Below are 18,542 nucleotides of genomic sequence, written 5' to 3'. Positions count from 1 at the left end.
GCTTAACCACTGAGACACCCTGGTGCCCCAGGATAAAGGCAGATTCCAAATACACTGTTACATACTCTTCCACATGTTCCAGATGCATACCTTTACACCAGTGCTTGTCATGTGGCATTGCCCCAGATAGCTCCGCCTCCTGAGAACAAAGCCCCCACTTTGGGACTACTTATTTGCCCCAGATCAAGACGAGGTCCCAGAGAGAGAGTGTTTCATTAATATCATTCTTGTCATTACTATTGTTTTAACCTGTGCCTGTCTGACGGACTGGACCCGAACTTCTTTGGTAAGAAAACAAGAAGTCATACATAGCACAGCTCTTAATTCCACAATCCTATTAACTTAGGAGTTCAAACTATTTTGAATGAGATAGCTTTTAACTAGTTATGCAAAAAAGTTGTGCAAAGTAGATTTCACACTGACTAAAATGAATATTTCTTTTTCCCATAGTGAATGTTTGTATGAATATGTAAGTATGTGTTTGTATCTGTGTGAATGCATGACAGAAAGAAAGAGAGAAAGAGACAGAGAGAGAGAGAGAGAGAGAGAGAAATGGAAGGAGACAGAGACTGAAGACAAAATAAGAATCCAAGATAAGTTACCCAGGGAGCGTATCTCTGCTTTCTGGGACCCATTTAAATACTTCAGCAAAAATATGAGTATGTGTGACAAAATGCTACTGAAACCACATTCAGCCTCTGATTGTATGAATCTAGGTTGAGAAGAGAAAACAGAAGACAGACACTCAACACACACTGCCACACTGAACCAGAAGTTCTGAACCAGGGGTCTCTGAGCCAACATGTTCAAGCTCAATGGCACGATCTTCATGCCCCCGGTGCTGACACTGATTGGGATCCCTGGCTTGGAGTCTGTGCAGTTCTGGATTGGAATTCCTTTCTGTGCCATGTATATTGCATCTCTATTTGGGAATTCCTTGATCTTGGTCATCATCAAATCAGAACGCAGCCTCCATGAGCCCATGTATCTCTTCCTGGCAATGCTTGGAGCAACAGACATTGCTCTCAGTACCTGCATCCTACCAAAAATGCTAGGCATCTTCTGGTTTCATCTGCCTGACATATACTTTGATGCCTGTCTCTTTCAGATGTGGCTCATACATACCTTCCAAGGCATTGAATCAGGAATTCTGCTGGCCATGGCCCTGGACCGCTATGTGGCCATCTGTTTTCCCCTGAGACATGCAACCATCTTTACACACAAATTTCTCACTCAAATTGGAGTGGGAGTGACGCTCAGAGCAGCCCTCCTTGGAGCTCCATGTCTCATCCTCATCAAATGTCGGCTGAAACACTTCCGGACCACTCTGGTCTCCCATTCATACTGTGAGCACATGGCCATTGTGAAGTTGGCAGCAGAAGACATTCGAGTCAACAAGATCTATGGTCTCTTTGTGGCTTTCATTATACTTGGTTTAGACATAATTTTTATAACACTCTCCTACATCCGAATATTTATAACTGTCTTCAATCTGCCTCAGAGGGAAGCTAGGCTCAAAGCCTTCAACACCTGCATTGCCCATATTTGTGTCTTCCTTGAGTTTTATCTCCTTGGTTTCTTCTCCTTCTTTACACACAGGTTTGGGTTCCATATTCCACCCTACATTCATATTCTTCTGTCCAACCTTTACCTGCTTGTCCCTCCTTTGCTCAATCCCATAGTGTATGGGGTGAAGACCAAACAGATTCGAGATAGGGTGTCCAAGATTTTCCACTCTAAAATTCCATCTTGATTTCTCATTATTTTATTTTATTTTATTTTATTATTTTATTTTATTTCAAATAACAATAACAAAACCACAACAATCACAAGGAGTGAAAAAATATTCTTGGTTAAAGTCAATGCTTTCTCAGGTTCATTGTTTAAAGGAATATGAAGTTATAGTTTTGAATTCAAGGTAGTAGGGTCTGAATCCTATTTTTAATATTCACTTCTTTTTGATAAATATTAGTTGAAACACAAGAGCTAATCATGTTTAGTCTGTGCATTATATAGAAGACAAAATTATGAACACGTTTTTGAAGCTCAATCACTTCTTCATCACAAAGACAGACATTTCTTAAATCATATTAAATATTAATATTTTGGCATCTTTATAAACATCAATGGCCTTTTTCATATTACATAAGAAATTCAATATATTTTGATTCTTATGTTTTTGTAACTAATTCCATCATTTTTCTACTATCATTTATGATTATACTTCATCATTCTAAGGTACGTTACTGAGTGATCATGAATTAAGCATTGAGTGGAGATTGATTTTTTTAACTTTTGCATCAAAATGCAATAATAATTTCTTCTTTTCCCACAAAATATTTCACACAGCCTCCTATAGGAGCATATATACTCAATTTCTTAATGTAAATTAAGCTTCAATAGATTAATTTGAATGGAGAACATACAAAATAAATATGGCATGAGCTTCAGTGAGCATACTTGCTAATTTTGTGTTAAGACTTTACGAATAAGTACAACAAAAATATAAAGAATTTTATAACTTTAAGGATACATAAAATAAAGAATTTAAAGACAACTGTTTGGATAGTTGCATGATGATGGCCTAATTTTAGACAATAGGAGATGTGGATTCAGGCCCTCTCTCTCATTGTACTACCCACTGGTTGATTTATTTTCACATCATGTTCTTTGATATAAACCTGCCTTTTTCCCATTCTATGTGGTTGATGAAGTACAGTGTCAGACTCCATGAGGGCAAAAAGTAGCGATTTCTTATATTAATGTGTTTGGGTTTTGGGAGTTAATTTTTCACATGGAGACATGGTCCTCTGCCACACACAAAATTGTATGGGGTTTTCATCATTAACATTGCACCTTTCTGTAATTCCAAAGATGATCAATAATCTGAATAGTGCCAAAAGTCAGAATTTTCCCAACTGGACATCTGTTCTTGCTTTTAAAACATTAGTCTCTCCAAGAGATCTATCCATCACTTTTTCCCCATCCCTCACACTCATTGTGATATAGTCTCTAGCTGGAGCCTCTGTCTCTGATTCCTATATTGGCAGAATCTTTGTTCTATAGGAGTAGGTTCAACATTTTTTTGGTATCTTTCCCAGGGTGACTTAATAGAAGTTTCCTTCTGTGCTCAGTGTTATTCTTTTTAATCCATAGTAGTCTGTACAGTTCAAAGCAAATTATATAAAAATGTATCTATAGTTTGGTGGTTACACAGGATGTCTAATAACTTAATATTTATCACATGGTTTTACCTAACTTTTTGTCGTGTATGTGACACTTAATAAATATTCAACAACTTGGACTGGCTGTCTTTTACTGGTTTCATTGACTTGGTGTGGTGTTCACTGATATTAGGAATTTTGAAGGATGGTTTAGTTGGAGACACATAGTCATAAAACCTGCTTATGTTACTGTTTAATTTACAAAATATATCTCCCTAGTTCAGAAATCTACTTAACAGCTATACATACGATCTAGAAAATTCCTTATGTAATTCATCTTCACATCTCCAATGCCTAGTATGGTGGTGACATTGGCTTATACAAAATAAAATTTTACTGAAAAATGTAAAATCTAGTTTCATTCTCATATGAACCCTATAAAGTATCTAATTAATGTGAGACATGATGAGCATGAAAACTGAGATCAGTGGGAAGCCTGTTCTTCACCTTGAGTGGAAATAACAAATATTAAAAAGCACAAAAGTAGAATTAAAGGGGTACCTATGTGGCTCAGTTGGTTAAGCATCTAACACTTGATCTCAGCTCAGGTTTTGATCTCAGGGTCATGAGTTTAAGCCCCATATGGATGTCCACACTGGGCATGGAGCTTGCTTAAAAAAATATATTAAACAGGTAGAATTAAATAGTAGTTTAGGATTTCTATTGAAAATATCAATGAAGAGATGCCTTGGGGTCTCAGCAGTTGAGCATCTGCCTTTGGCTCAGGGTATGATCCTGGAGTCCTGGAATCAAGTCCCACATCGGGCTTCCTGCATGAAGCCTGCTCTCCTCCCTCTGCCTATGTCTCTGCCTCTCTCTCTGTCAGTCTCATGAAAAATAAATAAAATCTAAAAAATAAAAGAAAATAAAAGACCAGTGCTCTAGCACTTTGTCGTCTGAGATGACCATTTAGCAAAGATACGTCCATATCCAGGCCTAAAGGATGCTTTCATCACAAGGTAGATCGCTCAGATCTATGCATTTATCAAACTCCTTTCTGGTTAATTTGAGTTTAACATATGGACCAATGTTTTTAGATTCAAAGCCTTACTGTTATAAATCTTTGTGTCTATACATCTTTCTTTTCCAACTACATGTAAACTGCTTTGAAGTTAGAGAAATATTTGATTAGTCTATGGCTCGTCAATGCTGTAGAACCTGATGATGTAATTTTCGTAGAAATTTCCCAGATCTCTGGTCATGAGTCCTGTTGATGCTGCACATCACTATAGTGTGCCATAAAATCTTAACTCCTAAATCCACCTCACAGTATTTTCAAACAATGTAACAAATCATCTAGGACTAATCTTTCTATTCCTGAAAACTACTAGTAAGCTGAATTTTACATCTTTCTCGAAGAATTTAAGGAAGATACCACCTTGCAAATTCTGGATCACATTTAGGATTATTTTTTTAATGCACTGTTAAACTATCTCATTTAAATATTTTTACAAAATTTTATATTGTTTTCACTTACAGAAAATGATGTCTGAATGCAATGATTAACTGAACATATCATCCTAAGTTTAATATTCTCAAAATCCAGCATCATACTCTGGGAGGGTAACTGATTATAGAATAAATGGGTCTTTACTAAGTAATACATTGGTGGATTTGTGATTACATTGATTACCTGCAGGATGCATAGTTTTGTGTTTTTTTTTGGATGCATAGTTTTAATAGGGAAAATTATTTAAACTGTTTTTCATATTTTCCTTACTGGCAGTTTAATATGTTAGCAAAGGAAACAAATAAAGATATTAGGGGGTATTCTGTTACAGTGTTAGGTCTAAAGGGAAGTATAATTGTTACTCCAAAATAAAGGAATGTCATTTGCATTAGAAAAGCCATCCTGAGTAAAATTATGGCAGCATTTAAGAGCATCTTAACTTTGGGGGAAAATCAAGTATACTCTCTTAACCAATATCCTTTTAACTGAAAAAAGTAGATTCCTAGATGTCCAAGATACACTACTGACATATGTCTTATACTCTGTTCTTTCCTATACCAATACATTTTATTTCCTTCAGTTGAATTCTACATTATCAAGAGTTATATAATACATACTTTTGGCAATTTAAGAGTTAGGTAAATAGGATGTATAATGTTAAATTATTTAAAACTAAATGGGATTGCATTTTAAATATCCTATTTTATATTCATGAAAGCAATATTTAATATTTTGAAAGCCTTAAATACAGCATAACATTAGTTTTTAGCATTTCCAATTGAATTTACTTACAACATATTAATGTAAATAATTGAGGAGAATTTAATATGCTCCAAAAGGAGTGTCCTTAAATATGTCTTTAATATCTTATTGCACTATCAGGAAAGTGAGACAAAAATTTTTGGAAAGTGCTTTTTTGGGTATGGTTAATGAGAGAAAAACATACCTAGAAATATAAAAGTATTTTAGGAATAAGTTTTGTCTGGTCTTATATTTAAAAATGGCAAATTATTACAGTTCTGTCTCAAATTAAAATAAATTTTGTGATTTCCATATATGACTTTTTGAAGATTACCTAGATTAGTAAAAGCATATCATAATATAGAAATTGCTGAAACCTTTGTGGAAATGTAAGTCAGAGTGTTAAATATAAAGCTAAGAGGTAAGAAGTGTCCAGTGATTAAAATTTTTGAGTTTCACACACATATTAGCTATCATTTATTTAGTGCTTTATTCCCTGCATATTGTGCTATATGTCCTTTCTTATACCACATGGCATTGTTTTAATAATTCCTCAAATTATTGCTTCCATACAGGAAAGAAATGTCACCACAGATTTAAGTAATGTGTTCAATGTCATGCAAAAGGAAGAGACATCTAGACTTACACCAGTTTGATAAAAAATTTACAAATTTACCTTTATCATATCTTCCCTTTAATAATAAAATAGATTATGTTCACACCATTATAGGAGAAATTCCAATCTCGGACCTTTCTTCCTGCATTCATCATTTAATTCCAAAGCTGCTCTTCTTCTTCCTCCAGTGACGTAACTCCAATCAGATAATTAAATGGAAATATGTGATCACACATTTGGAGCACTGTCTTCAGTTTACATTAATACTATGGACACTGGGAAATAGTAATTATATATATATATGTATAAACTAAATGATATATATATACATATGCCATATTTGTATATATGTGCATACATGACATAATCCATAAAGTATGTACATATATGTCATATATATAAAATCTATTTAATCAGACTTATACAGGAAATATCCTGACTCTCTCATGCAGACTTCTATCACATTTCCTGACCTGAAGATCTTCTTTTGGTTCTCTGTATATATGTGAAGTTCTTTGGTGAGCTCATATAATTGCAGAAAGTTAAGGCAAGGACTTAGGGCCTACAGCTTCAAGATTAAGTAAGCCTATGCTATCACTTTACAAATATGAAAAGTAAGGCCTAAAGAAATCATTAAAAATGGTCATCAGTAACAGGAAGTATAATTATCCAAGTCTGTACTAGAAATGGCTCTGATTATTCTGTATGCCCTCTCCTGTCTCAGACTGGGAAGGCTGAAAGAGAAGTGTGAATTCATTATCTATTCAAATATTATTTCTAGTGAGAAAGAGTTAAAACTGCAGAGTTCCTAACTTTATGGTTTGGTTGATTTTGTAATGATAGCAATAATGACAAAAATAGCAATACATTTATGAGGAAATCTTCCTTCAGAAACCACAAAGTATTCTCTCCAAGTCAACAACTCTTTTCCTGTTTCAAACAACAAGATCTACACCAGTCACACTTTAATACTACAGAGTATGCTAGATAAAATAGTAAATACATGGGTTACTAGGGTTGATGAGTGAATTAAGTGGCCAACACTTCATTTCGATTCAGGTCATGATCTCAAGGCCATGAGATCAAGCCCCCCACTGGGGCTCCATGCTGTGTGCAGAATATGCTCCTGATTCTCTCCCCCTCTCCTTCTCCCTCTCCCTTTTCTCCTCTCCCCACTTGAAATGCACTTGTTCCCTCTCTCATAAATAAATAAATAAATAAATAAATAAATAAATAAATAAATACAATTTGAAAATAAAATAAAATAATAAATGCATGTATTGGAGGCAGTGCAGGAATCAGGAACCAGTTTAATTCCATTTTGTTAAAATAATAGTTTCTGATACAATAACAATAAAATATTTCTATGATCCAATTCAGATTAAAGTTTGAGTAGCTGATTCTGGATAGTCAGAGTTGCCTATTGTTAGTTCACTAAAATTGACCATGACTAGGGTGGTTTCTCAAGTTAAAGGACAATTATAAGTGAAAAAAATCCACGGCTTCAAGTAGATAGTGCAACATGATCAGCCATTATTGGAAAAACTATTTCTATTTCTCTTTTTCAACTAAATGTCTGACTATATTGAAAATGTTGTCCTGGAATCAGGAGTGACTTCTTTCCACCATTGATATATTTAATTTTAGAATCCATTTAAAGCCTTTATGTCATATGATGGCATTTCTCGCCCTGTTTGTTACTAACTTCAAGGACTACCAAAGAATGAGATTTCTTCTGTAAAAATTTTGTGGGGCAGGAACAAAAATAGCTACAATTCAGCGAGTAGAGGCAAACGAGTTTGGGAGTTTTTTTTTTTTATATCCCATCTTTATACTAAAACAAGAAATTAAAAAGCAGATACATTTAATTGTGTTGACCACAGGGAACATATGTGATCCCTTCTTCAGTGCTCAGGAGAATTGCATCATAGTCGTGCCCAGGTGCTAAAATTATATTTCACTGGAAGTGATTTTTTTTAAATAACTACACTGTTTATAACAATGCCACATGAGTAGGTGAGTGCACATAAGAAGACTGAAGAATTAAACTTGTGAGTATGTGCTCTTCATAGGTGTTTCTGAAATCTAGATGGAGAAATATTTAGAAAGGATCCAAAGGGAGTGGGGGGAACTGCACCTCATAATTCTGCATAAGAAGTCACTCTGAGCAGAAATCCTTAAAGGAATATAAGACTTCAGTTGTCAGATTTGACCCAAGATATAAGTTCTTGGAAGAACATTTTTCACCTTTCTTTCTTCTCTTATCCAAAGTGAATGTCTCCAGATCTTTCATTAAAGTAGGATTGTGTCCTGACTCGTGTATATGTAAAGATAATGTAGGATTGCAAACAAGAAAGCTTACACATCATGAACTCTAAAATTCCTAATGTTTTTCTTACACTGATTCTTTGTATTTTCTTGTTTTCAAGATTTTATTTATTTCTTCATGAGAGACACAGAGAGAGGGAGAGAGGCAGAGACACAGGCAGAGCGAGAAGCAGGCTCCATGCAGGGAGCCCAATGTGGTTCTCCATCCAGAGACTCCAGGATCACGCCCTGGACGGAAGGCAGCAGTAAACCGCTGAGCCCCCCCAGGGTTCCCGATTCTTTGTATTTTCTAATCTTTCTCTTCTAGGCATACTCCTGGAAATAGAACAAATGGATTTGCATCCACGTTAAATGTGATGCATTTTTTGGTATTAAACAGATCCAGGGAAAGTAAACTGCTAAATTAATTAATTCCTACTAGGATGCACTTAGTAACCAGTCACTACCTTGCCCTGAGGACACAGGGGCGGAATTTGTGATTCTGCTTGAGAACAGGACACGTTTCCTAGAGGAGCTGATTCTGAGGTGAGAGTTGAATGATAAACAATTATTTGTTAGGTAGTAAACACATTGGGTATGGGAGGAAATCTAAGGGAAAACATACTATGAGGAAAGGAAAGTATAATGAAAGTATAGAATCTCAAATGGCTTTTTAAGTTCTAATATACACTTTCTTATGACAATAAGTTGGCAACAATAAGTTCAGTTAAAGGTAGGAAAAACAACACCTTTTAATAGTATGTACTAAAGATCATCCCTTATAAGCTAAGCATTTAGTCACTAAATGTATGACTGAGTTTGAAGGAAAGGTAGGTTAGCTATTTTTTCTGGAAAAAAATGAAATATGTTTATTGAGTATACAAATACAATAATAGGTCTTCTTATAGATATTTTGATCAAGTGAGATTGATTTGCATGTTGGTGAAGGTCGATTAAATCAGAATTCTAGAATATCAGGCAAAAAAAAATCTGTTTTCCTAATTCTAACTGAATTAGAAGGATTTTCTCATCCACCTACAACCAGTCAATAATGAAGTTAACCACTATGTGGCATCAGAAGTAGGAAAATAAATATATTGCTCTTGACTATATTGGAGAGATGGAAGTAAAAATAAAAGAAAGAGAGAGACAGAGTCAGAGAGACAGTCCTAGAGGGAAAATAAAAAATATTTAGAGGGAGACTACCAAAGGTTAAAGAAAGATGACTCTCATCTAAACATTTTTTCTAATCTCAACAGTTTTATGAATCATTTTTCATTTTCATCTTCGCGTTTTGGCAAAGTGAGTGGTGAACTGAAACTAAGCATAGGAATTATCTTCCCAAACATTTTAAGATAGATATTTCCTACTTATAGGTTGACAGGAATCAGGGACATAGGGAGAAAGTCCTGTCAACAACAATGAAAAAGGTGAATTTAATTCAAAGGAATTTTGAGGGCAGCCTGGGTGACTCAGCAGTTTAGCGCCACCTACAGCCCAGGGTGTGATCCTGGAGACCTGGGATCAAGTCCCACATCGCCCTCCCTGCATGGGGCCTGCTTCTCCCTCTGCCTGTGTCTCTGCCTCTCTCTCTCTCTCTCTCTGTCTCTCTCTCTCTCTGTCTCTGTCTCTCTCATGAATAAATAAGTAGATTTTTTAAAGATACAATTTGTATATGCATATATGTATTGTAACTGCATTTTATGGGAGAGAGAGAATGACAGAGAAGGAGGTTATCAAAGCAAATTCACAGAGAGGTGGGATTTAGACATAATCTCTAGAAATCAGTCAGGAATTTGAATGCTGCATTAATTTTGAGGCAACTCTTTTTTTAAGGATTTTATTTATTCATTCATGAGAGATATACAGAGAGGGGCAGAGGGAGAAGCAGGTTCCCGGCGGGGAGCCTGATGTGGGACCCAATCCCAGGACCCCGGGATCAAGACCTGAGCCAAAGGCAGACTGTCAACCACTGAGGCACCCAAGTGCCCCTGGCAACTCTTTAAGAATTGTGATTTTCTCTAGCATTATTGAGTTTCTCTGTTGAAAAAACTGAATAGACTAATCAAAATTTGATATTTTTCAGACACCGACTGGTGGGTAATTAAAGGAATAAAGACATTTGGTCATATGACCAAAGAGTAGCTAATGTGTCTCAAAACAAATAAAAAGCAGGAAAGTAATGTGGGTTAGGAAAAGGGGGGATATGGCCCTGAATAAGAGAAAAATAACACTAGACCACAATATACTGGAAATAAAAATGAAATATATGTCAGAATACAAGGATGAGTAAAACAACAACAAAAAAGATGAGTAACATGTGCATGAATAGTATCTCTTGTATATATTTTTAGCGTAATTTCCTGAAAATTATTTTATGGTCCTTTTTTTAATATGTATATATTTTTATTGGAGATCGATTTGCCAATATATAACATCCAATGCTTATCCTCTCAAGTACCCCCCTCAGTGCCCATCACCCCAGTCACCTCATCCCCCCGCGCACCTCCCCTTCTGCTACCCCTTGTTCATTTCCCGGAGTTAGGAGTCTCTAATGTTTTCTCACCCTCTCTGATTTTTCCCACTCATTTTCTCTCCTTTCCCCTATAATCCCTTTCACTATTTTTGACATTCACCATGAGTGAAACCATATAATGATTGTCTTTCTCTGATTGACTTACTTCATTCGACATAATACCCTCCAGTTCCATCCACGTCGAAGCAAATGTGGGTATTGTCATTTCTAATAGCTGAGTAATATTCCATTGTATACATAAACCACATCTTCTTTATCCATTCATCTTTCGATGGACACTGAGGCTCCTTCCACAGTTTGGCTATTGTGGACATTGCTGCTAGAAACATCGGGGTGCAGGTGTCTCAGTCTTTCACTGCATCTGTATCTTTGGGGCAAACCCCAAGCAATGCAATTGCTAGGTCATAGGGCAGGTCTATTTTTAACTCTTTGAGGAACCTCCATACAGTTTTCCAGAGAGGCTGCACCAGTTCACATTCCCACCAACAGTGCAGGAGGGTTTCCCTTTCTCCACATCCTCTCCAACATTTGTTGTTTCCTGTCTTGTTAATTTTCCTCATTCTCACTGGTGTGAGGTGGTATCTCACTGTGGTTTTGATTTGTGTTTCCCTGATGGCCAGTGATGTGGAGCATTTTCTCATGTGCTTGTTGGCCATGTCTATGTCTTCCTCTGTGAGATTTCTGTTCATGTCTTTTGCCCATTTCATTATTGGATTGTTTGTTCCTTTGCTGTTGAGTGTAATAAATTCTTTATAGACCTTGGATACTAGCGCTTTATCTGATAGGTCATTTCCAAATATCCTCTCCCATTCTGTACGTTGCCTTTTAGTTTTGTGAGCGGTTTCTTTTGCTGTGCAGAAGCTTTTTATCTTGATGAAGTCCCAATAATTCATTTTTGCTTTTGTTTCCCTTGCCTTCACAGAGGTATCTTGGAAGTAGTTGCTGTGGCCAAGATCAAAAAGGGTGTTTCCTGTGTTCTCCTCTAGGATTTTGATAGATTCTTGTCTCACATTTAGATCTTTCAACCACTTTGAGTGTATCTTTGTGTATGGTGTAGGTAAATGGTCTGCATACTTCTGCACATAGCTGTCAAACTATCTCAGCACCATTTATTGAAGAACTGTCCTTTTTCCAATGGATAGTCATGTTCTATGGTTCTATGAAGTTCTATGAATGTGATACATAAATGAGAGCTTTTATTCATGGGGATTTAAAAAAACAGGAAAACAAAATGAAACACCTATTTTCTTCATTCTCAATCAGTAAAACAGTATGTTAGTGTTTCTGCTAGGACAGAAAAACAAAATCCAGATACATAAACACTTGTCTCCTTTAACCTGTGATTTCTATATTCTAAATATAAAAATTCTATGCCTTTTAATCAGTTGATTTTCTTTAATTTGGAAAATTTAAGTAAATGCGATTTTGAAGTCAATAATGTCATTAAACAAGTTACATTCTGAAAGATGTGTAGGCTGATACATCAGCACATATTGAAAGGAAAAACATGTTTAAAGAATGAGGAGGATAGAGAAACAACAATTTCAGGACTGCATTGATCAATGAATTTTTCTGGGGAGAATGTGGGATAGATTGATCTTAAGCATTGAAGGGTAGAAGGAAACTTACATGGACGGAATGACACAAAGGAGGCCTTGCATGATTGAAGATGTAATGACAGTAAATAAAGAATACTGGCCTGACACTAAGGACTTTTATGAGGGTATTAGGGATTAATGATGGGAATCAAGGACAGAGAGATACGAAGGACCAGGAAAAGTGGTGAATTAGAAAAAAAAAACAAAAACAAACAAACAAACATACAAACAAGACACCCAACCAAAAACAGAAAAAAAAAAAAAAAACCTTCAGATTCACAGCCCTTAAAATATCTTCAAGAACTAGAGAAATTAGATGGCAATTGTTTTGCCTCATTTACAGTCAGAAGTTCATGATGTCTTTGAAATGAAATTCATACAACCTAATTATGCACCTGCCAAAGAGGAAAATCTGTAGTCATCTAACACAAGTGAGGGGTAGAAGTCCACATCGCGTGGAATTAGAGTTCTCTTGTCTATTTGAAGGGCATTCATTATATACATCTGTCTAATTATTTTGTAAAAATTTAAACTGACTTCACACATGTTTAGCTGCTAATGAATTAATAGCACAAAAAGAAGCAGAAAGGCCAAAACCGAAGTTTCTTATAATGAATCAGATAAGGAATGCCAGGGGTCTGAGCCTTTTTTTAGGTAGGTATAATATCCATTGATATTCGGATCCACGACATCTCATCCACTTAGAAACTAGCTTTCCCTTAGCTATCAAGTCATCCTCAGAATAAAGCTTCCTACAGGTGGTTCTGAGTCTAGCATGATGTGGTCACAGTTGAGCTTTTTCTTTGTTAGAGCTAATAGAGAAGGCCAAAGAAAGTGACCAGCAAGCATGAAAACCTGGAGATGGTGCAGGTGGGAAGACAGTTTCCCTGGAGATTAAACATTTTCCTTCTTGCACTGGAAAGAGAAAAGGATCTGTACACATCACAAATACCTGAAATGGACCTAACAACATTTTTTGAAGTGTCTCTGTGTGTCTGTGTGTGTGTGTGAAAGAGAGAGAGAGAGAGAGAAAGGAAGGAGATATAGAATAGTAATAGAATAGATGTGCTTAGGGAGGGAATCTCTGGGTGGCTCAGCAGTTTTAGTGCCTCCCTTCAGCCCAGGGCGTGATCCTGGAGTTCCGGGGTCGAGTCCCACAGCAGGCTCTCTGCATGAAGCCTGCTTTTCCCTCTGCCCTTGTCTCTGCCTCTCTCTCTCTCTCTCTCTCTCTCTCTCTCTGTGTGTGTGTGTGTGTGTGTGTGTGTCTTTCATGAATAAATAAATAAAATCTTAAAAAAAAAAAAAAAGATGTGCTTAGGGAGGTAAGACTATGCGAGAGGAATATCAAGAGCCAGGAACAGAGTAATTACATCAATCCAGAGAGTTACAACAAGGTTCCAGACCATGGATTCTGGATATATCTCAGAATTAAAATAATGGAATGGCTGTAGAGCCGTGATTTCACATTTATATGAGCCCTGGATTACCCAGTGATCCCTGAGGCAAATGGTTAGAGCATCAGACAAGTGAAGTTTTCAATTAATTGATCCTTCAGTACAGAGGTTATCTTGGAGGATACCCCCTAAATTTAGTATACATGCACAATTCATGTCCTTTCAAAGGAGAAGGCATTTAGACTTAGTATTTTGTATGTGTTGAAATCAAACAAGCAAGGGGACAGTTTGTGTCGATAGCCTCTTACATCTACAACCTGTCTGCTGCTCTATGGGGCAGAATGAGCTTTGCAAGAGCAAGGGCCCAAAGAACCAGCAATTGACTATGAGTCATTTCTATGAGATATTTCTACAAAATGTTTATCTGAATTTCAGTAAGAACATTATCCTTGCATCAAGTTTTAGTCGAATCTGTCTAATTTCCTGTTTACCATCATCAATTTTATTTTGTACTGTTATCTAATTTTATCTGGGATACTGGAGGCTCTTTTCCTAGGATATATTTGAATAGACTTCCAATACAGTTTATTTGAAATCAGTTTGTTTCAGGTTTACAGAAAAATTGTGCAGAAAGTACACTCTCTTCCTCTCCCATCCTACATTTTCTCTGGCAATTAACATCTTGTGCTAGTGTGGTACATTTGTTGCAACTGATGAGCAAATTGGTATTAGTTTTCTTTTTAATATTTACTATTAACTACAGTACATAATTTACATTAGGGCTCATTCTTTGTGTTCTACATTTCTTCGGGGTTGGACAAATGCATGATATCTTATAGCCATTATTGTTGTACCTTATAGAATATTCTTCTACCTTAAAAAAAGTCCTAGGCTCCACCTATTCACCCCTCTCTTTTTCTCCCTGAAGCCCTGGTGAATACTGTCTCTATAGTTTTACTTTTCTAGAATATTATATGTAGGAATCCCATGTAGGTAGCTTTTCCAGGGCAGCCTCATTCACTTAGCAACATGGACTTAAAGTTTCTCCAAATCTTTTGGGACTTGATAGTTCATTTCTTATTGTCACTGAATACTTCATCATGTGGAAGTATCACAGTTCGTGTATACATGATAGAGATATTGGTTGCTTCCCAGTTTTGGCAATTGTGAATAAAGATGCTATTAATATTCATGCACAAGCTTTGTGTTCACATAAGCTTTTAATTCACTTGGGTCATACTTAGGAGCACAGTTATTGGATTTCATGATAAGCCTATGGTTAGCTTTGTGCACTGTCTCCCAGGTAGCTGTGCCGTTTTGCATCTTCACCCTTAATGAATGAGAATTCTTGTTGACCCACTTCCTTACTAGCATTTAACACATCAGAGTCTTGAATTTCAGGCAATTGAAAAAGGTGTGTGGTAATATTGCACTGTTGTTTCGTTCTGAAATTCCGTGACCTAGGATGTTGAGCATTTTTATGTGCTCATTTTTCATCAGTGTATCCTCCTCTAGGTTGAGGTTTATGTTCAGATTTTTGCCCATTTTTAATTTGTTCACTTTCTTATTGTTGAGTTTTAAGAGTTCTTTGTACATTTTGGATAAAAGTCCTTTAATCAAATACGTACTTTGTAAATATTTGGTCCCTGTCTGTAATTTGTCTTTTAATTCTCTTAACCATGTCTTTCACAGAACAGATGGTTTCCAACTTTAATGAAAATCAACTTAATTTCTTTTTTCATGGATCATACTTTAAAAGTTCACAAAAAGTTGACTGTCAGGGCCATGGTGTCCTACATATTATCCGATCCTCTCTTTTAGAATTTTTATAGTTTATTTCCCACCTAGAAGTATACTGTGATCCACTTGGAGTGAATTTTTGTGAAAGGTGTAAGGTCTATGTCTACATCCATTTATTTTTGCATGTGGATATGCAGTAGTTCCTGCACCATTAGTGGAAAAGATTTTCCTTCTCCATTAAATTGCCTTTGTTCTGTGTCAGTTAACTTTGTATATGTGTGTGTCTATTTATGGGCTCTCACTTCTATTTGTTTCCATTTTGTTCTTTTCTAGTGCTATTGCTATTTTGGGTCTTTTCCCTTTCCATATTAATTGAATGAAGAACAGTTTGTACATATACACAATGTGACCTGCTGGGATTTTGATGATACTTACATTGCATATGTACATCAAGTCTAGAATAAATGACATCTTAATAATATTAAGTTTTCCTTTCCTAAGCATAAAGACATTTAACTTTTTATTAAGCAATGCATATTCATGGATAGATTGTTGTCTTTAAGGTATAGGTCAGTACTTTGTAACTTCCTATTTTCCATTGGTATAGAATACTGCTCAGAATGGTGAATGTTTCTTTTCTTCCTCTCTTTGCATTGACTGCAGACTAATGACTGCCTGTGAATTCCACTTGGGTAAAAACAAAATTAATACATGTAACATCTTCAATGAAAATCTCTCCTCTCGGTCTTGTCTTTGTCAATTCCCCTAGTGTGAGCTTTTCTTACATTGACATCCCACAGAATTATACATGAGGCTTTACTTCCCTCTAAACTTAAAATCTTATTTTATCATACTTAGCATACCTATTAATCTCTTTGATGACATTGAGAGCTTTTTTTTTTTAATTTAACTTAACCCACAGTTCCTAGATACTAACCAATTGCTTAGTAAATGGATTTACAATGAATCATAGTTTTAGAAAGAAAGATCTCTGACAGGCAAATGGTCTCACTTACTTCCCCTTTTTTATTGTATCTGTTTTCTAAAAGTTATTTAAAAGAATAGACAGCATAAAGTCCATTGAGACATGAAATAAATAACAAAACAATAAAAAATACATTTAACATCCTAAGTTCTTGAACCTATTATAAAACCAAACTAACATTCTTTAACTGACAAATGGCCACAAATGCACTTACAGTTTCAGATGTGAGTGGGTCTGCTTTGCATGTTGAATTGTCCTGTGTATTTGTGTGCCTTAATGGAGAGAGGTAGAGACAGAGACTGAGGCAGAGAATTTGGGGAGCCTGTCTGTGCATTCCTAGAATTACACAATCAGTCAACAGCTATGCTTGACAAAATGCCCTTTAAAAACACATTCAATTTCTGTTTCTAGAAATTTCAATAAATCTAGATGAGAACAAATAAAGAGAAACCCAATACAAATTTGCAACATTAATCAAGCAGTTCTAAGCCAAGATGTTCAAGCTCAATGGCACAATCTTCATGCCCCCGGTGCTGACACTGATTGGGATCCCCGGCTTGGAGTCTGTGCAGTTCTGGATTGGAATTCCTTTCTGTGCCATGTACATCATTGCTCTGTTTGGGAATTCCCTGCTCCTGGTCATCATCAAATCAGAACGTAGCCTCCATGAGCCCATGTATCTCTTCCTGGCAATGCTTGGAGCAACAGACATTGCTCTCAGTACCTGCATCCTACCAAAAATGCTAGGCATCTTCTGGTTTCATCTGTCTGACATATACTTTGATGCCTGTCTCTTTCAGATGTGGCTTATCCACACCTTCCAATGCATTGAATCAGGAATTCTGCTGGCCATGGCCCTGGACCGCTATGTGGCCATCTGTTTTCCCCTGAGACATGCAACCATCTTTACACTCAAACTTCTCACTCAGATTGGAGTGGGAGTGACACTCAGAGCAGCCCTCCTTGTAGCTCCATGTCTCATCCTCATCAAATGTCGGCTGAAACATTTCCGGACCACTGTGGTCTCCCATTCATACTGTGAGCACATGGCCATTGTGAAGTTGGCAGCAGAAGACATTCGGGTCAACAAGATCTGTGGTCTCTTTGTAGCCTTCACTATACTTGGATTTGACATAATCTTCATCACACTCTCCTACATCCGAATATTTATAACTGTCTTCAATCTGCCTCAGAGGGAAGCTAGGCTCAAAGCCTTCAACACCTGCATTGCCCATATGTGTGTTTTCCTTGAGTTTTATCTCCTTGGTTTCTTCTCCTTCTTTACACACAGGTTTGGGTTCCATATTCCACCCTACATTCATATTCTTCTGTCCAACCTTTACCTGCTTGTCCCTCCTTTGCTCAATCCTATAGTGTATGGGGTGAAGACCAAACAGATTCGAGATCGAGTGTCCAAGGTTTTCCACCCTAAAGATTCATCTTGACTTCTCATTTAACTTTTTCTCAAATAATAAAATTCAATTTGAGAAATAGTTTGGGAGATTTCATGCTTTCTCAAGTTCATTTATGCTGCTGAAAGATACAGTTCTAGATTTTACATTGAAGACAGGCTCTCGTTCCTATTTAAACCATTAGTATTTATGTATACAGAATCAACTTATTAGTAGATGACATAAAAGGCAGAAAACATGCAGATTTGCTTCTGGTTTAGTCAATCTTCAGTTTAATTTAATTTAGTTTGGTTCAATATTTCAGTGAGGAAATTTCTTAAAAACACAAGTAAATTTAAATAGTTAACCTCTGATTAAAATATTTCCATTGTGTTCTTTAAAAACAATAAATTGATTCATAAAGTTGATAATTCCAAGGATCATGAACCAATTTCTTTTTTGTCATCTAATTTCAGTAATCTTGCTCCTCCAACTCATCATCTTTATCATTTTAATTGTCATCACCATTCAATTATTTTCTGACTTACATTCATCTGAAC

General features: G+C 36.2%; 2 protein-coding genes across 2 annotated transcripts; both read left to right on the top strand.

Moving 5' to 3' along the window:
* Window positions 1-802: 802 nt before the first annotated feature.
* Window positions 803-1,753, top strand: LOC121476040 (olfactory receptor 52A5-like). The gene has a single exon (XM_041729767.1). It carries the CDS (start codon window positions 803-805, stop codon window positions 1,751-1,753), a length of 951 nt encoding a protein of 316 aa, XP_041585701.1.
* Window positions 1,754-17,085: 15,332 nt separating this feature from the next.
* Window positions 17,086-18,036, top strand: LOC121476638 (olfactory receptor 52A5-like). Its single transcript, XM_041730759.1, has one exon. The coding sequence runs from the start codon at window positions 17,086-17,088 to the stop codon at window positions 18,034-18,036; it is 951 nt and encodes a 316-aa protein (XP_041586693.1).
* The last annotated feature ends 506 nt before the right edge of the window (window positions 18,037-18,542 follow it).

The sequence above is a fragment of the Vulpes lagopus genome, chromosome 15 (assembly GCF_018345385.1).
Source record: "Vulpes lagopus strain Blue_001 chromosome 15, ASM1834538v1, whole genome shotgun sequence".
NCBI classification, from domain to species: domain Eukaryota; kingdom Metazoa; phylum Chordata; class Mammalia; order Carnivora; family Canidae; genus Vulpes; species Vulpes lagopus.
The sequence above is the reverse complement of the archived record's forward strand: the minus strand, read 5'-3'. Positions and strand labels throughout refer to the sequence as shown.

What these genes read in the sequence shown, in the direction of transcription:
- LOC121476638 (XM_041730759.1), top strand. Translation starts at nt 17,086, where the DNA reads ATGTTCAAGCTCAATGGCACAATCTTCATGCCCCCGGTGCTGACACTG.
- LOC121476040 (XM_041729767.1), top strand. Translation starts at nt 803, where the DNA reads ATGTTCAAGCTCAATGGCACGATCTTCATGCCCCCGGTGCTGACACTG.